We start from the raw sequence: 23,692 nt of genomic DNA, 5'->3' as shown, positions 1-23,692 counted from the left end.
TTTTTTTTTTTTGAGTTGGAATCTCACTCTGTCGCCCAGACTGGAGTGCAGTGGCCGCTCCTGGCACCGCAGCCTCGACCTGCTGTGCTCCGGCGATCATTCTGCGTTAGCCTCCGAGTAGCTGGAATTACAGGCGCACGCTACCACGCCTGGCTGATTTTTTGATTTATTGTAGAGATGAGGTCTTGCTGCCCAGGTGGGTCTCGAACCCGCGGGCTCAGGCAATCCACGCACCTCAGTCTCCCAAAGGCGTGGGATTACAGGCTGAGCTATTGAGTCCGGCTCAAAAGTGAATTTAAAGGGAACAGACACCACCATTTTGTTTTCTATACAAATAGCAATGAAAGCGTCAACTAAAAGATTATTCATAGAGATTTTATCAAATAATCAGTTGGTAGTAATGAGAAATAAGTAGTCAGTGGTAGTATGAATAATAAATTGTGGCCTCTTGTAGAGATAGGTGGCTTTAGATTCGGAGTTGTGTCTCCTGGTGTAGCTGGAGAATCTCTTCTTACTTTTTATTGCATAAATGCCTGTCAGAACTAAAAAGACAGTTTATGGAGAATAATGAAAATAAATCTCTTTTTTTGATTAAACTGTACGAGAAAGAGATGTTTACTTAGACCACATTATTTTGACCTTTTGTAACATTGGTTTTACTGAAAAGTGCTTTGGATTTTGCAGCCTTTCTGGAGGAATGTTTTAGAAACAGTCTTGTGGAACCTTGTTGGAGTCTTAAAATTTTATTTGTGTTTTGAAATGCTTAACTATTTCAAACATTTAGAATATAGCAAAGATTAATATTACTCTTATCTACCACTCAGATTTGACAGAAATTCACATCTTATTGCTTTGCTTCAGATCCTTTAAAATAATTAAAGAACCTTGCAAATACAGTTGAAGATCATACCTCCTTCTTCATTCCATCTCCCTTCTCCCCAGAGTTAAATAGGTTCTTAAGGTTGATGTGGATCTTTTCTGTTCTTTTTTCATCATTTTATTTGTATGTGTATATAAATTCATAAAGAAATCTTAGCATTATTTGTGTTTCAAATTTTTGCATAAATGCTAACTATATATGTTTTTTGCAACTTGGATTTGTGCAGTCAACATTATATTTGATACTTCTTGATACATGAATAGTTTAGTAACTGTAAAGGAGTATACCACAAGTTTATCTTTTCCTCTATCAAAAGACTTTTAGGTTGCTTCTGATTTTTTTTCACCAGTCTCAACAGTGTGATCATTATCACAGGGTGATCTGAAAATGTGGTAACCATATCAGTTCAGGATACTTGAGTTCCTGATGCATCCAAGGTGCCATGCTAACTACAGAAGATGGATGATATGTCTCTTGCCTTTCACGAATTTACATTGCATTAGACACTTTGAGATTTTCTTTCATTCCATAAACACTAAGAAGTGAGAGTGGCTTAATTTGATCATCGAAATAGCTTTTTTTGGGTTTTCCTTTGGAGTTGGAGTCTTACTCTGTACCCAAACTGGAGTGCAGTGGCATGCTCACGGCCACTGCAGCCTTGACCTGCTAGGCTTAGGCAATCCTTCCGCCTTAGCTTTCCAAGTACTGGAACTACAGGTGTGCTCTACCACGTCTGGCTAATTTTTTGATTCATTGTAGAGATGAGGTCTCACCAAGTTGCCTAGGCTTGTCTCGAAGCCCTGAGCTCAGGCAATCCTCTCGCCTCAGCCTCCCAAAGTGCTGGGATTACAGGCTTGAGCCACCGTTCCCGGCCTGAAATAGCTTTTGTTTAATGAACATTGCCTCTTTGTTAGATGAAGGAGAGCATCATATAATCATCTAAATTAACTGTAAGTTCTGTTATTATCTATTTGTCACAGGTGAGGAAAGTGAGACTTAGAGATTTAAGTAACAAGTAATGAAGCCAGGATTTAAACTGAGATTGACTGATTTCATAGCTCAGCCAGATTTAAACTTGGCACGCAGGAGAATGCAAAAAAACAAAAATAAAAACCCCAAACAAAAAAACTACAATCCTTCATTGAAAACGTTTTCTATGGCCACTTGTAATTTTGCTCTTTTAATTATATGGTGTCAGTCTCGACAGTACTGAGAAAAGATGATGATTGATAAAGCTAAGCATCCAATAGTACTTCTCTGAATTCCTAGGACTGAGTTTAAATTATTCATACCTTATGGATATTAAAGCTCAATTATGATTTGTTTTTTATGCCAATAACGTGTTAACTTCCTGCTAGTAGAGAGTAGGTATTTAGTAACATGTCGTTCTTATTTTTAATTTTTCTGCTTTGTTTTTTAATGATAAAAATGTATACTTTTTCAAAAATATAATGTTCAAAACTTTACATGTTCATTGTAACAGTCATAATACAGACACTCACACAATGGTTTCCCTTCTCCTTTCTGTTTCTCTGAGATAGCTACTGTTGATGGAATTTGGAGTATTTTCTTTTGTTATTAATTATCTGCTTTGTGAAGGTTCTGAATTAGGGGATCTTGGGGATAAAAAAGTAAATATGTGGTTCTTGCTTCTAAAAGTTACAGGTAAGTAAGACAAAATAACTGATTCAAAATAGAAAGTGATAAGGACATGAGAGATATAGACGAAATAGATGAAGGATAATTAGAGAGAATTGGGGAAGACTTCATGGGAGAGGTTAGTATTTGAGTAATGAATACAGGGGAAAGTTATTTTAGATTAGCACTATCTGGTGGAAATATAATGTGAGCCCCATGTATAACTTTAAATGATCTGGTAGCCACATTAATGGAGTAAAAATAAACACATAAAATTAATTTTAGTATATTTTATTTAACCTATTATATAAAAATACTACCATTTCAGTAAGTAATCAACTTTACAAATTATTAATGACATTTTATTTTGTGTGTGTACTTAAAATTTTCGAAATCTGGTATGTGATTTATGCTTACAACATATTTCAAATCATACCGCATTTTAAGTGTTCACTAGTTAGATGTGGCAGTGCCGACTGTATTGGACAGTACAGTCTAGATAGATAAAACTTAGAGAAAAGGTATAGAAAGCCAGGAAACTATGGAATATATCTGTGGGAGAGGTTTTTTTTTGTTTTTTTGACATAACGTGTGCACCAACACATCAGGCTTGTATTTATTTATTTATTTATTTATTTATTTGACTCTTATGAGTCTTCTTCTGTTGCCCAGGCCAGAGTGCAGTGGCCACTGCATCCTCAACCTACTGGGCTCAGGTGATCTTTACACCTCAGCCTTCCAAGTAGCTGGAACTACAGGCACTCACTGTCATACCTGGGTAATTTTTTGATTTATTGTAGAGATACGGTCTCACCAAGTTGCCCAGGCTGGTCTTGAACTCCTGGGTGCAGGTAATCCTCTCTCCTCAGCCTCCTAAAGTGCTGGGATTATAGGTGTCAGCCACCATGCCCAGCATATTTTTAATGTAGCATTCAGGGGAATAGTGGGCCCTGATGCCGAGAGAGTAGCTTGTAGTAACATCATGGGAAGATTTTTTTAAGGCATATCTGTGTGAATTATTCCATGTATAAAGTATCTTAAATTTTCTTAGTATGCTAAAATTTACTGAAAGTGTATTTGGATAAAAGCAAAAGTTGGTATAAAAATTTTGAATTATATATGTTCAGAATTTCAGCTTATGTTTGGAAACCAAGCTGGAAAATAGTCCAATGGAAAATGCTACTACTGTTTCATCTCTTCTCAGTCAAGCAAAAATTGGTACAGGAGAGAGTAAATTTCCAGGTAATACTTTGACATCATCTTATTTGGATTTCACAGTGTTCGGTGACATTTTTAACAGGATTGTAGAAAACGCTATCATATGCCAAATAGGCCTGTTAAATTCTTAACCATTGATATTTTTCAGATATGTGATTATCATGATTATCCATTCTTTCTCTTTTTTTTTTTTGAGTTGGAGTCTCACTCCATCGCCCAGGCCACTCACTTAATACCATTAGTCTCACTCACTCATGGCCACCCCAGCGTCGACCTGCTGGGCTCCAGCGATTCTTCTGCCTCAGCCTTCCAAGTAGCTGGAACTACAGGCACATGCTGCCATACCCAGCTAATTTTTTGACTTATTGTAGAGACGAGGTCTCACCAAGTTGCCAGGACTGATCTCGAACCCACGGGTTCAGGCAATCCACTCGCCTCGGCCTTCCAAAGTGCTGGGATTACAGGCTGAGCCACTAAGTCTGGCCTATCCACTTTTTTCAAAATTGCTTCTGTTGATTGGTTTGTTTAAAGTACCAAAGTACTACCCTTTGGCTCTGTACCAAAAATTATTTTGCTTTTAAATCTTTTATTTTGTTTGTGACTTACTGTCTGGAAAAGTGTTCCTTAAAGAATTGCTTAAGTTAGTAGTCGCAGCTTATTTCTCAACTGCCTTACTGTTTGAGCTTTAGCATTTCAGATTCTTGACTTTAACCTTTATCTACTTAGTTTTCCATCTCAGTCATTCTGTCTCGGAATTAAAGATTAAATAAATGCTGCAGATTGTCAACTTATATCATACAAAAGTTTTATTTTTATAACTTTGTGAACATTTTGTTTACAGTATATTATTTGAGCTGTTGAATGGGAATTTGCTCAGCTATATCAAGCAAGGCACCATAGGATATACAAATCTCTACTTGATTGTTTCTTTCTGCTTAAAGATAGGTATACTTGAAGGAAAATATTGAGGTCAGATAATCACTACCATTACCTATCATTTAACTTTTTCTCTTAATAGGGGTAGGGTGAGTATAACATAAATATAATAAATGCATTTATCTATTAGAAAATATAGTGGAGTGGTTATTGCATTTATTATTGTGATTAAAATTCCAGAGACAATCATATTTTTAAACAAGGAAATGTTTTCATTTATTTCTACTTAGGGATTGTATAATTTTGCAGGCATTGAAACAACTTCATGGCCGGGCTCGGTGGCTCAGCCTGTAATCCCAGCACTTTGGGAGGTTGAGGCGAGTGGATTGCCTGAGCCCGCGGGTTCGAGACCCACCTGGGCAACTTGGTGAGACCTCGTCTCTACAATAAATAAAAAATTAGCCAGGTGTGGTAGCGCACACCTGTAGTTCTGGCTACTCGGAAGGCTGAGGTGGAAGGATCACTGGAGCCTAACAGGTCAAGGCTGCCATAGTCAGGAGCGTGCCACTGCACTCCGGTCTGGGCGACAGAGTGAGACTCAACTCAAAAAGAAAAAAAGAAGCAACTTTATTATTTAGTGCAAGTAACTGTTGATGAAATTAGAGGTAAACTTAATCTGTTATTAGATCTCTTTGTAGCTCTGTAGTCTGAGTATCAGATGACCTTTCTGCCTGTTCTCTGGAGTAGTATCTAGGAAAGGGGTTCTAATTTTATCAAATGGTCTTTATTAAAAATAAATCATTTCGTGAAGTAAAGGTTTTTTCTTTATGTATAATGATTTTGTCCATTAGGTGGAGTGCTAGTATGAAATGTAATGCATAACCCATCTTCTTGATTAAATTACAGGTTCAGCTCCCAAACAGCATAGTATACTCAATAACCAAATGTCTAAGAGCAGTGATAACAGGTAAGGTATTAGTTAAATTTTAGAACTTAAGGCTTTTATACTAAAGGTTTTGAGTCGGGGGGTTTTTCATCCAAAAAGTTATGATGTTATGGTGGTAACCCTCAGTTTACTCACAGATTCTCTTTTCATTACAATTTTTTCTATGCCTGTATATACTGTTTAGTAACTTTTGTTTTTTTTACTTAATGTACTGTGGACATCTTTTCTACCTTCCTTTTAAATTCTGCATTAGATTTCATTGAGCAACTGTTTCATGTTTAACTCTTTTTCACTATATGAACATTTTGGATAGTTCTAGTTTATTTTTATCCAAAAAACCCCAAAGGAATTCAGCAATAAACACATATGTCTTTGCCCATTTGTGTGACCATATATCTCATAGCTTATCCTGCATTGCCAAATTTTCCTCTGAAGTGGATAGGCCTGTTTATACTTCCAGCAGTGGTGTTTGAAAATGTTCTTTTTCCTGTACTTCTAGAAATATTGGGTATTATCAACATGGAAGAGTGTTTTGAGTAGATTAAAAACTTTTTGTTTTCTTTTTAATGTCAGATTTATTTAAAACTGACTTATTTTTCCTTTTTGGATTACCAAAAAACAGTATTTAGGACAAAGTGGAGTGACTCAGATGGCTAAAACTAAAATTTAAGATGTATTCAGACTGTACTATAGTAAGTGCTGCCATTCTTTACTTACTGAAAATTAGTAGTTTCCTTCCCTCCTTGGTTTTTTTGTTTGTTTGAGTTGGAGTCTCACTTTGTTGCCTATGCTGGAGTGCAGTGGCATGCTCATGGCCAATCCAGCATTGACCTGCTGGGCTCTAGCGATCCTTCCGCCTCAGCCTTCCAAGTAGCTGGAACTACAGGCATGTGCTACCATGCCCGGCTAATTTTTTGTTTGTTGTAGAGACGAGGTCTTGCCAGGTTGCCTGGACTGGTCTTGAACCCACGGGCTCAGGCAATCTACTCACCTTGGCTTCCCAACCTGCTAAGATTATGGGCTGAGCCACCGAGCCCGGCCCCTCCTTGATTTTTAAAAGGTTCCCCCTGAAGCCGAAACTAACCAATGTTGTATAGAATATAAGTTATTTTTTCCCTCTAGTGATTTGAAGTTATATGGATCTATAGCATTTAATAGTTTTGTTTGTTGTTTAAAGGGAGACAACACCAAATCATTCTTGGCTTAAATGTAATTCTCATTTGGAGATAACAATTCCAAAGGACTTGAAACTAAAAGAAGCAGAGAAAGCTGATGAAAAACAGTTGATTATAGTAAGTGCACAACTTGACGTTTTTGGTGAAGTGATGTTATAAGCATCTTATTGGTTTTGTGTTGCTGTAACAGAGTACCTGAGACTGGGTAGCTTGCATAGAAAAGAGGCTTATTTAGTGCACGGTTCTGCAGGTTGAATTCTGCTTCTGCATCTGGTGTGAGCTTCAGGCTGCGTATGGCTGAAAACAAAGGAAATGAGCTCTTGTGCAAAGAGATCACACCACATGGTAAAGGAGCAAGCAAGAGAGAGAAAGCAGGGAAGTCAGACTCTAAAAATTTTAATACCTGCTCACCACATCCAGTCTCTTCTTGCATTCTTTAACATGGCTACTAGAAAATTTTAAATTGTATTTGTAGATCACATTCTACTGGATAATGCTAGTCAAGAGTTGATAATGATGTTAATAATGATGATACTTGCTGATTATTTTTTAATACCTTCCTACATGTACTCTACTCATGTTAACTGAGTTAAGCCTTATAAGAAAAGTATGATACAGGTACTACTGTTATTTGCCATTTTTCTTGAAGAAACTGAAGCAGTTGCTATTTCTTATTACTATGAAAACTACCTCTCAAAGAGATATTGGTACTATGTTCATTACTTGCAGTAGCCAAAAGGTAGAAGCAAGCCAAGTGTCCATCGGCAATGAATGAATAAACAACATGGGTGTACATACGATGGAATATTATTCAGCCTTAAAAAGGGAGGAAATTTTGGCACACTCTACAACATGGATGAACCTTGAGTACACTATGCTAAGTCAAATAAGCCAGTCACAAAAAGTCAAAAATTATTTAACTTATATTTATTCTACTTATATGAGTTACCAAGACTAGTCAAATTCAGAGACAGAGAGTAGAATGTTGGTTGCCAAAGACTGGGGGGAAAGGGAGAATGGAGAATTGTTTAATGGGTGTAGAGTTTCAGTTTTGCAAAATGGAAAGAATTCTGGAGATTGGTTGCACAATAATGTGAATGTTTTTAACACTATTGAATTATACACGTAAAAATGGTCAAGATGGTAGGTTTTATGTATACTTTACTACAGTTACAAGTTTTTAAAAAATGCTTGAAATAAATTTTGGGCAATATTTTGTCAAGAGTTTGAATCCTTAGAGTGAATTTCTCTTTAAGTTTTTTTTATTTTTTCATTTTTGAGTAGGAGTCTCATGCCATTGGAGTGCAGTGACATGCTCATGGCCACTGTAGCCGCGGCCCTCTGGGTTCAGGTCAGGTTGTCCTTCTGCCTCAGCCTTCCAAGTAGCTGGAACCACAGGCATGTGCTACCACGCTGGACTAAATTTTGGATTTACTGTGGAGATGAACTCTTGTGAAGTTGCCCAGGCTGGTCTTGAACTGCTGAGCTCAGATAATCCTCTCATCTCCGCCTCCCAAATTACAGGCATGAGCCACTGTGCCCAGCTTCTCTTTAAGTTTTATATACAATCTTTTATTTACCATATTTCTCTTTGCTGTTTGACAGTAGTTCTAAGGCACTAGAGATATTATTATCTTTAATTCTATTTTTTTCAGTAATTAGCTTAGTTCAGATTGCACAGTTATAGTAGAAAGAATAAAGGGACTATGCGTTTTCAGTTTATTTTTGATTCCGAGTCTTTGTCACCAAGGTTGGAGTGTAGTAGCTCGATTGCAGCTTACTGCGACCTCGAACTCCTGGACTCAAGTGATCCTCCAGCATCACCTTCCCGAGTAGCTGGGACCATAGATATGTGCTACCATGCCCAACTGTTAAAAAAATTTTTTTTTTGGTAGAGTCAAGGTCTCTGCAAGTGCTGTAAACCTAGCACTTTGGGAGGCAGAAGCTAGAGGACTGCCTGAGCCCAGGGGTTTGAGACCAGCCTGGACAACTTGGCAACACCTCATTCTACAATAAATAAAAAATTAGCTGGGTGTTCTTGCCTGCTACTGTAGTTCCAGCTGAGGTGAAATGATTGACTGAGCCCATAGATTGAGGCTGCAGTAGCCATGAGTGTGCCACTGCACTCTAGCCTGGGCGACAGAGTGAGACTCTAGCTCAGAAATACAAAACAAAAAAAACCCCTATTATTTTATGGCACAGATATGAATTGCTGGAGTATACGTGTTTATAGTCAATTTTTTGTGCTTATTTACTTATTTGGAAACAAGGTTTTACTCTGTTGCCCAGGCTAGAGTGCAGTGCACGATCACTGTTCACCCAGTCTCAAACTCCTAGACTCAAGCAATCTTCCTTCCTCTGTCTCCCAAGTAGCTGTGCCTACAGGTGTGTGGCATCACACCTGGCTAATTTTTCTATTTTTTGTAGAGATAGGGTCTTGGTTTGTTGCCCAGGCTGGTCTTTTTTTTTTTTTTTTGAGTCAGAGTCTCACTCTATCGCCCAGGCTAGAGTGTAGTGGCATGCTCTTGGCCACTGCAGCCTTGATCTGCAGGCTCAGGTGATCCTTCCGCCTCCGCCTTCCAAGTAGCTGGAACTATAGGAGCATGCCACCATGCCCACCTAATTTTTTGATTTATTGTATAGACATGGTCTTGCCAAGTTGTCCAGGCTCAGATAGTCCTCTCGCCTCCGCCTCCCAAAGTGCTGGGAAATACGTGTGAGCCACCATGCTGGCCAGGCTGGACTCAAACTCTTGACCTAAGGAGTCCTCCCACTTTAGCTTCCCAATGTGCTGGGATTACAGGTGTGAGCTACCATGCCTAGCTTTTTATGCTTATTAAGAATCATAAAAAATTAATTTTACCTTTCATTAAGAATTTCTGGTGACATAAAAATATTTTTTAAAAAATCTGCAAGCTATACTACAGATATTTAGGACATTAAAAAACTTGAGTCTGTAAAACTGTTTTCCTTGGGCTCTAGAATTATCATTGTTGCAATTATGAAATATATATCCGTTTTCATTCTTAGAGTATTTCCTATTTGGGGCTTTAATACTAAGTAATGTTAAAGATATTTCTCAGTTTTTAAAGATGTTATATGCTGTGGATCAGGTGATCAGGTTACTAAAATGGAAATATTTCTTAATAAAATTACACGCAGATTTCAAGATTAACATATTAATTTTTGTAATCAACATTGAGTGTTAGTCATTAAACAGTTCTCATCTTGACTATAAACAGATTTCAAGATTAACATATTAATTTTTGTAATCAACATTGAGTGTTAGTCATTAAACAGTTCTCATCTTAGGTTTACATTGTAGCCTTGGAGGCTGATGTTCTGGAATAATTCTTTAGGGAGGAAAAAAACTTTTGTTTGTGTTTTATAAATAGGATGCAGGACAAAAAAGATTTGGAGCAGTTTCCTGTAATGTTTGTGGAATGCTTTACACAGCTTCAAATGCAGAAGATGAAACACAGCATCTGCTTTTCCACAACCAGTTTATAAGTGCTGTAAAATATGTGGTAAGTGGAATTTGTGAATTCTGAAATGCATAAATTAGATAATTAGGTCAGCCTATTAATGACATGAGTTGTCAAATTTGAATCATTGAAAAATTTGTTTTTAAGAAATAATAATATATACAAAGCACATGTAGTAAATATATTGGCTTATCTAAAACAAAGCCAAACTTAAAAACCGACTTACTTATTCTGACTGGTTTATGTTGTGGGATTTTTAATTTAAATTATATTTTTCTAAAGTAATCATTGTACTTCTAAGAAGTAACTATTCAACTTAAGTACATTTAAGAAAATTTTTTCCTTTTATTTTAATAGTTATTTACTGTAGATAAACTTCCTTAATATTTATATAGCTTGGCACAACTTTATAATTGGGGATTGATAGTGACATATATCATACGAAGTAGCAGGGGATTTCCTTTATTTTCCCTTTGTTATCATGAGTTTTTCTTTATAAGATTAAAAAAGAAAAATTCTAGGAGGTTAAGACCTCAGAATTACATGTTTAAAAAAAAAAAAAATCCCACAAAGTAAATATGTCTTAGTATATAATGTTTTTAATATAAGTGCATTTTAGGCACAATGGATATAATATTTGTTTCTGGAAAGGGCAAAATTTTTAGCAATTTTGAACCATTTCAGATATCTTGTGAAAATAGTAATTTAATGTAATTGCTGTTTACCCATATCTGAAATGGAATCTGTTTTTATTCTATGCATGTTACCTTCAGTACTGTACACTCACTTTAATAAGACCTCCAGGATATCTGAACTGAGATCACCAAATCATTTCATGTGGGCCTTTATATAGGCACCAGATATTGGGTCATTTAAAGGTCTTTATTGGCCTCAGTTAAATTCGTATGCCTGTACTTACGTTGGTTGAAGAGTTTGTGTTCATTGTTTCATTCATCCAGTTACTTCTACCCAAGATAGGGTGAGGTTTTCCTACTTTGATTCTTTATCGTGGTCATTCTTTATATACCTTATTACATCTGACTTCCACACATGCTTCCTCCTCCTCCTTCACTAAATAAAATATAAGGTGTGTAGACATAGTTAGATATTGTTTTATGACTTGAAATTTGTACCTTTTCAATTTGACTATATTAATAACCTATTGTGAAAAGAAAGATCGTTCTATCAGGCAGCTGAATCACAGAATACTTCTGGGACAAAAATAAATTTATTTTACGTATGTGAACCTATTAGAAATTAGTTCAAGTAATTCCCGCTCAGTTTACATTATTTAATTCTGGTCATCTTTTCGTTTTCTAAAATTATAAAAACATAAGACTTGAAAGGTTTATTTTTCACCTTAAGGAAAATTTCTAATTTCTAAGAGGAACAATAAATAAATTAATCAGGAAGTATGTGCTCTGTTCTTCCCAGGTACCAAGGGAAGTTGATATATGGAATAAGGTGGAGCCATCATCTTCTAAACAAATTCTGAGTCTCTTGCAAAGCTGCAAAGCAATGTAGCAACCTAGAGAAGATTAACTCCTGCCCCAGCTAGCCCTTCCTCCAACCTTCCTTGATGGGACAGAGCCATGGGTTATTTTATTTTTGAAATAAATTCAAGAGAAGGAATCGAGTTTAGCAGTTGGCCAACCTTTGCTGACATCAAGGCAGTATTCTTATTTTTTGCTATTTTCACATGTAGGTGTAAATAAAGGCTAAGATACTTTACGGTGGTGTTCTGTTGTAGTATATGGAGACAGTAAAAATACACCTATCTTAAAGATGCTCTTCTGTGATCACAGGTCTAGATTTTGGGTTATGCTATTAAAATATTTATTGGGCTTCTCATTTTGTGCCTTACATAGACATTAAGCACTTGTAAGTGTTTGACAAAACACCTGATTTTATTTAATGCCAGTTTTGCTATGTTTGATTCTTGGTGAGAAGCACATAGGAAAGAAGTCATTTGGTGCTTTGACTTTAATCCATGTTAAATGTACAATGTTCAGGAACTGGAGATAAGGTTCCTGAACTATTTAAAAATAGAATAAATGAGAAACAGTGAGTTTTACTTTGAAATTTTAATCTAACATTAAAAAAATAAGTACCTTTTCCTTATGATAAAATTTTTTTATAGGCAGGTGAATACTCTTTTGACAGTTAGAAATGACTAAAGTTCTATTTTCAAAAGGTTAAAATTATATTTAAATTATATAGTTATAGTAGAAATTGATGCCCATGGGGTCTGTTTTTGTTGGCTAGAATACTTGCAGTTCTTTCCCCCTATCTTTTATGTCCTCTTTGGTTTGGGGTACGGGAAAAGTAGATAGATACTTATTCTCTTTCATTTTACCCTATCTCCCTTGTTGACACCATTTGGGGAATAACTTTTATCTGACTTATTAGAAACTATTTAGAAAGGAGCCTCTTAATGTTTTAGGGGAGCCTGGACTCTGGCTTAGATCTAGGAGACTGCTTTAGTTTCCTTTTGGGATCAAGGTACTGTTCCCTAAAGGTATGAAGAGAAAGCAGGAGGAATTCTCCCTTGGTGCATTGAGTCACGCAGCCAGGCTAGGAGCCTGTTGGGAACTCAGCTATATTTTGAGCTCTCATTAATGCAGAAAGGAATAATGTTTGGGTTCTTTGCAAAAAAACTCCTAACTTAATCCTTTTTTTCTGTATCATCCTTCCTTAACTTCTTTGAATTATATCTGAATACTGTGTGGAAGATTCTTCTCTCAGGACTATGTGATTTGCCCTGGCCTTCAAGTTTAGGAACAAAGTCTGAAAGAGTTGAAAAGTTAACAATAAAATTAGTAACCATTAAAACAATACATCTATTAAATTTTTAATTATTTAAATAAATAATAAATTAGCTTTATAATATAGAAGTGATTATACTTCGGTAGATCAGTGGTTAGAAGAAGGGTTTGTTTTCATAGATGGGGAAGTGTTAAGATTTATTTTAGCCAGGCTCAGTGGCTCAGCCTGTTATCTCATGCTTTGGGAGACTGAGGTGAGTGGATTGCCTGAGCCCATGGGTTTGAGACCCGCCTGGGCAACTTGGCGAGACCTCATCTCTACAGAAAGTCAGCTGGGCATGGTAGCATGTGCCTGTAATTCTGGGTACTCGGAAGGATCGCCGGAGCCCAGCAGGTCGAGGCTGCAGTCTGGGCGACAAAAAGTGAGATCCTAACTCAAAAAAAAAAAAGATTTTATTTTATTTATTTATTTATTTTTGAGTCAGAGTCTCACTCTGTCGCCCAGGCTGGAGTGCACTGGCATGCTCACAGCCACTGTAGCCTAAACCTGCTGAGCTCAGGCAATCCTCTCGCCTGGGCCTCCCAAAGTGCTAGGATTACAGGCTTGAGACACCATGCTCAGCTGATTTTTTTTTTTTTTTTTTTTGAGTTGGCATCTCACTCTGTTGCCCAAGCTGGAATGCAGTGGCATAATCATGACTTACCACAGCCTTGAACTCCTGGGCTCAGGACATCCTTCCACCTCAGCTTCCCAAATAGCTGGAACTACAGGCACTGCCACCATGCCTGGCTAACTTTTTGATTTATTGTAGAGAAGAGGTCTTCACTATGTTGCCTAGGCTGGTCTCAAACTCCTGGGCTCAGACAGTTCTTTTGCATTGGCCTCCCAAAGTGCTGGGATTATAGGCGTGAGCCATTGTTCTTAGCCTAAGATTTGAGTTTTCAAAATGGGCACGGAAAGTCATCTTTGACTGATTACAGTACAACTAAAGCAAGAGAAAGCTTAACATCTTTGTGGGGAATAATGAGTAGATCATTTTGACTGAATCAGGATTTTTATGTGTAATGAGACTAGAAAAATACAACACAATCAAGTCAGATTGTGGTACTTTTTTGATTTTGAATGCTACAGTCTTTATTCTTTTTCTGTTCTTTTAGGTTTTGAAAAATTTTGAGCATTGTGAATTATATAAATTTAAATAACATTAAAATAATATTTTGGTGAAGTATAGGGAGAGAAGCAATACTTTAGAGGCGTATAGAGTAGTACACGTGTGAAGTATGTATAGTGCCTTTGGTGGAAATGGGGGGAAAATTGGCAAGAGAAACTTTGAAGAAAGAGTTGACAGATTTCTGATTGGCTACAGAGCTGTGCTATCCTGTATGGTAACCACCAAGCCACATGTAATTAAAAATGTTGTCCCTCAATTGTACTGGCCAGTGCTCAGTAGCTACACATTGCTAGAGGCTATCATATTAGACAGTACATATAGAGCATTTGTATCATCACAGAGAGTTCTCTTGGACAGTGCTGCTACAGAAAGCTGAGGAGAGAGAGTATACATGACTTAATTTTTTATTTTTTACATTTTATTTTATTTTTCGAGTTGGTGTCTCACTCAGTCGCCCAGACTGGAGTGCAGTGGCTGCTCCCAGCCACCGCAGCCTCGACCTGCTGGGCTCCGGCGATTCTTCCACCTCAGTCTTCCAAGTAGCTGGAACTACAGGTGTGCGCTACCACGCCCGGCTAATTTTTTGATTTATTGTAGAGATGAGGTCTCGCCAAGTTGCCCAGGTGGGTCTCGAACCCGCGAGCTCAGGCAATTCACTCACCTCAGCCTCCCAAAGGCACGGGATTGCAGGCTGAGCCACCGAGCCCGGCTTATTTTTTACATTTTAGATTCAGGGATACACGTGCAGATTTGTTTAGAGTATGTTGTGTGATGATGAGGTTTGGGCTTCTGTTGACTCCATCACCCAAATAGTAAGCATGATACCTAGTAGCCTTTCAACCCTTGCTCTCTATATTCCCTCCCTCCCCACTTTAGAAGTCCCCAGTGTCTTTTGTTCCCATCTTTATGTCCATGTATACCCAGTGTTTAGCTCCCACTTATAAGTGAGAACATGGGATATTGGTTTTCTGTTTCTATGTTAATTCACTTAGAATAAGTGTTGCTGCAAAGGACAGGATGTTGTTCTTTTTTATGGCTGCTTTGACTAAATTTTTGATTCTAAACTATGAGCCAGTAACTTTTTTTTTTGAAGGAGACAGGGTCTAGTTCTGTTTCCCAAGCTGGTCTTGAACTACTGTCTTCGAGCGATTTTCCTGCCTTAGTCTCCCGAGTAGCTAGGATTATAGGCACATGTCACTGCATCCAGCTCCAGCTTCCATTTTTGTTTGTCTACAGTTCCATTTTCCACAGTATCCACAGTGGTCTTTTTAAAACTTAAATCAGGTTGTGTCATTCCTCTGTTTGAAATTCTCCAGTGAGTTCTCATCACACACACAATAACATCCAGGCTATTTACTGTGTCATCAAGGCCTTACATATTCCCAACTTCTCTAATCTCATCTAACACTTTTTTCCTTACTTGTTCTACCTCACTCATGTAGGTCTTTTTTCTGTTATTCCTAAAACACTCCAAGCACATCTATTCCTTTTTTTTTTTTTTTTTTTTGAGTTGTAGTCTCACTCTGTCGCCCAGACTGGAGTGCAGTGGCCACTCCCGGCCACCGCAGCCTTGACCTGCTGGGCTCCTGTGATCCTTCTGCCTCAGCCTTCCAAGTAGCTGGAACTACAGGCGCGCGCTACCATGCCCAGCTAATTTTTGATTTATTGTAGAGATGAGGCCTCACCAAGTTACCTAGGCGGATCTTGAACCCACGGGCTCAGGCAATCCACTCACCTCATCCTCCCAAGGCGCGGGATTACAGGCTGAGCCACCGAGCCCGGCATCTATTCTTAGTGTATTTGTACTTTGCCTTTTTCTGGAGTATTTTTCTCTCAGATCTCCACACACTGGCTCTTTTCTTTTAGATCTGTCAACCTGAATAAATAATAGAGAGACTCTGTGAAAGAAAATGGTATTTATTTAGGAAGAAGGCATTGTCAAGGGAATACACGTGTCACAGTAAGCTATGTGCATAATCAAAGAGATAAAGGAAGACACAATATGAGATAATTATCCCTGCCTACAAGGATCAATAACAAGGGGGGCTCCAGTGTGAGGCTGGATAGGCAGTTGCAGGAGTGTTTTTTGTTTAAGTTGTGATGGTTGTGCAAAGTTGTGGTTTTTGTAGTCTTTTGTGATAGTTCTTGTTGTCAGGCATTTGTACATGACAACCCTCCCTTCTTGGCCTTTCCTGGCTCTGTTTGTCAGGATGTTATATTTTGATTTGTTTTTAACACCAATGACTCCATTTTGATTCTGACAACTTTCACAGATCTTACAGCATATGTCATTCTCTCAGAGATGCCCCTCTCGCCAGTTAATACAAAATAGTTCTTCCACCCTCATCTGTATTAATTTTATTTTTTTTAAATAATTTACCATGCTCTGAAAGCTTGTTGTGTGTCATCTCCTGAAGTACAGCTTTGTCAGAGCAAAGTCCTTGGTAGTCTGTTTATCATGCTAAAGAGAGCCTGCCAGTAAGCAGTAGGGACTCAACAAATACATTGAATTAAAGAACAAGCTTTGTTTTGCCCCCAGAACCAGAGAGGTGAGTCTTAGTTATCTCCTGTAAAAATGAGATTAAAACAGGTTTCTCTGGGCTTTGGCAACTCTAGTATTTGTTGATTTTAAACCATTGGGAATTGATGGTATAAATATCTTCTTGGGGGGCAGGGAACAAGTTATGTATATTTGATACAAATAAGGCAAAATAAAAGTATAGTAATGCAGTCCAAAATGTGTACAGTGGGCTGTGTGCGGTGGCTCACGCCTATAATCCCAGCACTTTGGGAGACTAAGGTGAAAGGATTGCCTGGAGCCACGGGTTCGAGACCAGCCTGGGTAACTTGGTGAGACCTCATATCTACAGTAAATCAAAAAAATTAGCCAGACACTGTGGCGCGTGCCTGTAGTTCCAGCTACTTGGAAGGCTGAAGCAGAAGGATCGCCTGAGCCTAGTAGGTCGAGGCTGCAGTGGCCATCAGCGTGCTGCTGCATTCCAGCCTGGGTGACAGAGTGAGACTCCAACTCAAAAAAAAAAATGTGTACAGTGATCTAAATTTGAATTCATCATGACAGAGGTTTATTATCTAGGTTTGCACGTAGAATCATATATGTGACTGAATTTAGGTGCTAGAGTGATTCATTCTTCGTTTAGAAAAATAGTGAAAGTTATTTAACTTTTTTTTTCTTTTTTTTAATACATATTTTTTATTTTAAAATTGTGGGATATACAGTTAAGCGTTAAGTATACAAATATGCATTGTGTAGGTACCCTTGTTGATGAGGTATGCCCCCCATCCCCAGACAGATATTGACTTCTGTTAATCCCACCTCCCCTCCCCTCAACTCTTTTTTTCTTGTGAAGATATAAGAAGTTATTATAAATAGCTTATCAGTAGTTTTTCTTCAGTTTGTATTTAAGAATTCCTATTTTTCTTTATATATGAAAATAATCCTTCTATCACAGGATGTACATCTTTTAGAAATTGTCTCTCCTGAAATTCTTCTGTTCACGTGGTCCATCTTTTCCTTTAAGATCTTTAACATACTTATAGAAGTTCAAAGTTCTTTTCTTCTAATTTATACATCTGGGTTATCTCTGGGCCCTTCTCTGTTGACTTATCCTCTTGATCTTGGATTTCTCATTTCTGTGCATGATCTCATTAAGTTTTGTTTTTGTATTTTCAAATAGATTTTATTTTTTAGAACTGTTTTAGATGCACAGCAAAACTGAGGAGAACGTACAGAGAGTTCTCATATACTTTCCTGATTCCACTCAGGCATCCCACTGTCAACATTCCTTTCCAAAGTGGAACATTTGTTAGAATTGATGAACCTCCATTGACATATCATTATTATTACCCAGAGTCCATATTTTATTTTAGGTTTTACTCTTGGTGTTGTACATTCTGTGGGTTTTGACAAGTGTGTAATGACATGTATTTACCTTGATAGTATCATACCTAGTAGCTTCGCTGTGCTAAAAATTCTCTGTGCTCTGCCTGTTTATCCCAACTCCTTTCGCCTTGGCAACCACCGATCTTTTTACTGACTCCATGGTTTTACCTTTTCCAAAATGTCATATAGTTGGAATCATATAGTATATAGTCTTTTCAAATTGGCTTCTTTTACTTAGCAACATGCATTTCAACTTTTCCTATGTCTTTCATAGTTCATTTATTTTTATCTCTGCATGATACTCCATTGTCTGGATGTAGCACAGTTTGTCTGTTTGCCTATTGAAGGATGTCTTAGTTGTTTTAAAGCTTGGTAATTTGAAGAAAACTGCTATCAGCATCATCTGTGTACCAGTTTTTGTGTGGACATAAGTTTTCAACTCCTTTGAGTAAATATCAAAGTAGCTTGATTGCTGAATCACGTGGTAAGAATATGTTTAGTTTTATAAGAAACTGCCAGACTGTCTCCCAAAGTTGATGTATCTTACATTCCCACCAGCAGTGACTGAAAGTTTGTCTTGCTTCACATCCTCATCAACATTTAGTGTTATCAGTGTAGCAGATTTTGGCCATTCTGTTAGGTGTGTACTGGTGTATTATTGTTGTTTTAATTTGTACTTCCCTAATGACTTGAGGTAGAACATCTTTTCATGTGCTTGTTTGCCGTTTGTATATCTTTGGCGAGGTTTTTGTTTAGGTCCTTCGACTATTTTTGACCAGTTCATTTTCTTATCGAATTTTAAGTGTTCTTTGTATATTCTAGATAGCACTCCTTTATTAGATGTGTCTTTTTAAAATGCTTTCTCTCAGTCTGTGGCTTGTTTTTTCATTCTCTTGGCAGTGTGTCTTAAGGAGAAAACATTTTAAATTTTGGTGAAATCTAATTTATCAATTTTTTTTTTTTTTTTTTGAGTTGGAGTGTCACTCTGTCGCCCAGGCTGGAGTGCAGTGGCACATTCACGGCCACCCCAGTTGTCAACCTGCTGGGCTCTGGCAGGCCTTCCATCTCAGCCTTCCAGGTAGCTAGAACTACAGGTGTGTGCTACCACGCCCAGCTAATTTTTGATTGATTGTAGAGACGAGGTCTTGCCAAGTTGCACAGGCAATCCACTTGCCTCGGCTTCCCAAAGGGCTGGGATTACAGGCTGAGCCACTGAGCCCGGCCTATCAATTTTTTTTCATGGATAGTGACATACCCAAGGTCATCTAGATTTTCTCTTATGTTATCTTAACAGTTCTGCATTTTACACTCAGGTCCATGTTGAGTTATTTTTTGTGAAGAGTGTAAGGTCTGTGTCTAGATTGATTATTTTTGCATGTAGATGTCCAGTTCAGTACCATCTGTTGAAAGATTATCTTTGCTCCATTGTATTGCCTTTGCTCCTGTATCAGAGGTCTGTTGACTGTGTTTACGTGAATGTATTTCTAGGCTCTCTGTTTTATTGATCTATTTGTTTCATTCATACACACTGCCTTGAGTACTGTAACTTTATAATAATTCATAAAGTTCTGTTGTGTCAGTCTTCCAACTTTCTTCTTCTCCTTCAATATTGTGTTATTCTGGATCTTTTCCTTCTTCATATACACTTTAGACTTAGTTTGTCAGTATCCACAAAATAACTTACTGGGATCTTTATTGGGGTTGTATTGAATCTATAGATTAAGTCAGGAAGAACTGATCTCTTGGCAATATCAAGTCTTCTGTGTGGTTTTGTAAATTTTTTGTTTGTTTTGAGTTGGGGGTCTCACTCTGTTGGCCAGGCTGGAGTGCAGTGTGTGATCATTGCTTACTGCATCCTTGACCTCCTGGGCTCAGGCAGTCCTTCTGCCTCAGCGTCCCAAGCAGCTGGGACTATAGGCATGTGCCACCACTCCCAGCTAATATTATGATTTTTTTGTAGAGACAAGGTCTCACTATGTTGCCCAGTCTGATCTTGAACTCCTGGGCTTAAGTGATGTCACAGCCTCCCAAAGTATTGGGATTGCAGGCATGAGCCACCACCTGGCCTTTGGGTTTGTAAATTTTTTTTTTTTGAGCTGGAGTCTCACTCTGTCGCCCAGGCTGGAGTTCAGTAGCCGTTGCCGGCCACCGCAGCCTCGACCTGCTGGGCTCCAGCGATCCTTCCACCTCAACCTTCCGAGTAGCCGAAATTACAGGCACGCTACCACGCCCGGCTAATTTTTTGATTTTATTGTAGAGATGAGGTCTCGCCTGCCCAGGTGGGTCTCGAACCTGCGGGCTCAGGCAATCCACTCACCTCAGCCTCCCAAAGGTGCAGGATCACAGGCTGAGCCACCAAGCCCGGCGTAAATTTTGATTGTATGTTGGACATTGTGTGTGAAGGAGTAGTAGAGACTAAAGTAGATAATGTCCTTTCCCTTGCTCACAAGAGCTTTCCCTTTCTTCTGTCAGGTAACTATGGTGAGGGGCTGATTGCTTAGATCAAATTCGAAATTGAGCTGGGTCAGGTCAGAGTTGAGTTGAAACTTTCGTTTTCTTGGTATTAGTTAGGCACCCCACAACAGCAGAGATTGGGGATCTAAGCCTCATAGGATCAAGATTTCTCTGTACCTTCTAACCCAACTGAGCAGATGTCCCTGGGGAGATAATTGGAAGAAAATGATCTGTGTGTTTGGAGCTCCTCCAGATTTCAGACTGCCCTGCCAGTCCGCTTAATTCTGGTTTGTTTCTCCTTGTCCTAGCAAAAGATTCTTCTCTTTGTCTCTGCCTATTGCAGGCTTGCTTCTTCACCCATGCTTATAGACTTGCTGATGTCTTAGGGTAAAAATAGCCACTGATTTCTGCTTACCTAGAAAGGGCTAGTTTGTCCCTTAGAATCAGTTTATTTAGGTATTTTATTTCTAGAATAAAGTGCCTTTTTAAAAAATGCTTTTTAGTTTATCGGGTGTTCCTCATGACCTTCTTTATCCTACTAGGAATGGAAGCTGTACAAAGATGTACATTGTGAGAACATTTTTCAGTAATAGATTTGGAGGCTGCATTTAATTTTGGTTGTAGAGGTGGAGTGGAGTTTGAACCGTTAGTCTTTTAAAGTCATGAGCAATACCAATGAGCTCAATAGATGTACTAAGTCCCAAATGTCCTTTGAGATGAGATTTACATCAAATAAAGCATTTCTTATATGCTGAGAAATTGTTTCTACCAGTTGAAAAGTGTTCAATTCATGAATCCTAATAAAGAGATTTTTAGAATTTCTTAGTATTTGAATATGACAGAAGAGAAAGAATCTCATGATTCTTCTTGTTTGATTTTTTTATTAGGTCTGACTCAAGTATTTCTTATGAGGAATATTCACATGGCAATAGATTTAGATGCTGTAATTACAGTAGAAGTTCACTTAATTGAGACACTTGGGAGAATTGGGTTAGTTAATACCTAATAGTAGTCAAGTATTTATTTGATTCAAGCGGAGACTCATCAGAAAACCCTACTAACCAGTGACTTAAATCATAACATGTTTATTTTCTTAATTAGAAGTCTAGAGGTGTGTCGTCTCAGGGTTGTTCCATCCAGCATTTCAACAATGTCATTATGAATGCTGGCCGTTTCTTATTCAGTACTCTCTTGCCTTAGTGTGTTGACTTTTCTGCTTCTCGGTTTTTTTTTTTTTTTTTGAGTTGGAGTCTCACTCTGTTACCCAGACTGGAGTGCAGTGGTCACTCCTGGCCACCGCAGCCTCGACCTGCTGGGCTCTGGTGATCCTTCCGCCTCAGCCTTTCAATTAGCTGTAACTACAGGCACGCGCTACCACACCCGACTAATTTTTGATTTATTGTAGAGATGAGGTCTCACCAAGTTGCCCAGGCAGGTCTCGAACCCGTGGGTTCAGGCAATCCACTCACCTAAGCCTCCCAAGGCGTAGGATTACAGGCTGAGCCACCGAGCCCGGCTTGCTTCTCGGTTTTAACATCATTGTCCTTTAAGTAGATTTCTGAGGTCCAGATACTGTATTCAGATTCAAAGCAGGAATGTTGGGTAGATACTCAAATGGCTTTTTCCTTTTTATCAGTGAAGGCCATCATTTTTCCATTGCAACATTCCATTTGTCTCATCCACTAGAATTGGACTAGGTAGCCACGCTCAGCTGTAAGGGATGTTAGGAAAGCAAAAGACTGGCAAAAACAAAAAGGATAATGATAACTGATTTATGCCAGCAATTCTCAAGGTGAGGGAATGGGATGATTGTTATATAACTTCTGTTAGAGGACATCTGGAACTATGTAGGGAGTATCATTGCCATTTAGTGGGCAGGGGCACGGGGCACCAAACTTTCTGCAATGTATATGACACTTCCAAACAAGGTAGAATGTCCAGCTCAAAATGTCAGTAGCAACCCTGTTTAGAAACACTGGCTTAGACTATTCATAAATCATTGTTAGGAATGCATATATTACTACCCCAAACAAAATGGAAAAAAAAAAAAGGAGAGAGAATGGCTGTGGGGTAGGCAAAGAACAATGTCTTCTATATGGTCATGACATAGTTAGTTTATTTATTTATTTAATTTTTTGAGTGAAAGAAGGAGTTTATTAAGGAAAGTAGAAAGAAGTTTAGTGTTTGCCTTTCACAGATTGGAAAGGGGACTGACACTCAGAGGGAAGCGTGACCTCAAAGGGCCACGAAATGGATATATTTAAGGGTTTTTGGAGAGGAGAGAGAGAGAGTGGCAATTCTCAGTGAAAGAGGAGAATGAGAAGGAGCAAGAGAGCCATATTTTGGTGGGACCTCCCAAAATGTTAGAGTCATCTTCTGGGGCTTCCAAAATATGTTAGGGTTACACTCTCCCAGCAGGACCTCCAGAATGTTAGATTAGGCCTGCTGGAGGTGTGAGTTTCTGAGGTTGTGATCTAATGCTGCATGAAAGATGCAAAGAGCTGGGCATGATGGCGTGTGCCTATAGTTCCAGCAACTGGGAAGACTGAGGCAGAAGGATTGCCTGAGCCCAGCAGGTGGAGGCTATGGTAGCCATGAGCGTGCCACTGCCCTCTAGCCCAGGTGACAGAGTGAGACTTTGACTCAAAAAAAAAAACCAAACCAAAGAAAAACGCAAAGAATTGCATAGAAATTAGATGAGAAAATATAGTTTATTTAAAAATAAATTAGAGGATAAAAAATGTGGAACTTATACATGATGGAATATTACGCAGCCATAAAAAAGGACAAAATCATGAACTTCACAGCAACCTGGATAGAACCTGGAAGGATTACCTGAGACCAGAAGGTCGAGGTCTGCACTCTAGCCTGGGCAACAGACTCCAAGTCAAAAAAAAAGTACACTACATGTCATAGACATCAGAAAGCTGTTTTTTTTTTTTTTTTTTTTTTTTTAGTATGGATCCCCCAATTAGAGTTTAGTTTTGTTTTTCTCATATGAATCACACTAATAACCATCCTCTATTGAAATGGGGTACAGAATCTGGGTACAGAATCAATCTGTTATATTTGTGACTTTTTTTTTTTTTTTTTGAGTTGGAGTCTCACTCTGTCGCCCAGACTGGAGTGCAGTGGCTGCTCCTGGCCACCACAGCCTCGACCTGCTGGGCTCCGGCGATCCT

The 23,692-nt window shown here is 38.4% G+C and overlaps 1 protein-coding gene across 1 annotated transcript in view; it reads left to right on the top strand.

Moving 5' to 3' along the window:
• The window catches only part of ESCO1 (establishment of sister chromatid cohesion N-acetyltransferase 1), a 54,549-nt gene that overhangs the window by 9,585 nt on the left and 21,272 nt on the right, over positions 1–23,692 (top strand). The window contains exons 4-7 of the mRNA XM_008053231.1: positions 3,646–3,760; positions 5,519–5,579; positions 6,736–6,850; positions 10,129–10,260. Of these exons, the coding sequence (XP_008051422.1) occupies positions 3,646–3,760; positions 5,519–5,579; positions 6,736–6,850; positions 10,129–10,260 (423 nt within the window). The remainder of the gene's footprint in view (positions 1–3,645; positions 3,761–5,518; positions 5,580–6,735; positions 6,851–10,128; positions 10,261–23,692) is intronic.

Source organism: Carlito syrichta, unplaced genomic scaffold, assembly GCF_000164805.1.
Source record: "Carlito syrichta isolate Samal-C Ts95f unplaced genomic scaffold, Tarsius_syrichta-2.0.1 Scaffold287975, whole genome shotgun sequence".
Classification (NCBI taxonomy): domain Eukaryota; kingdom Metazoa; phylum Chordata; class Mammalia; order Primates; family Tarsiidae; genus Carlito; species Carlito syrichta.
This window is presented reverse-complemented; position numbering and strand designations above follow the sequence as displayed.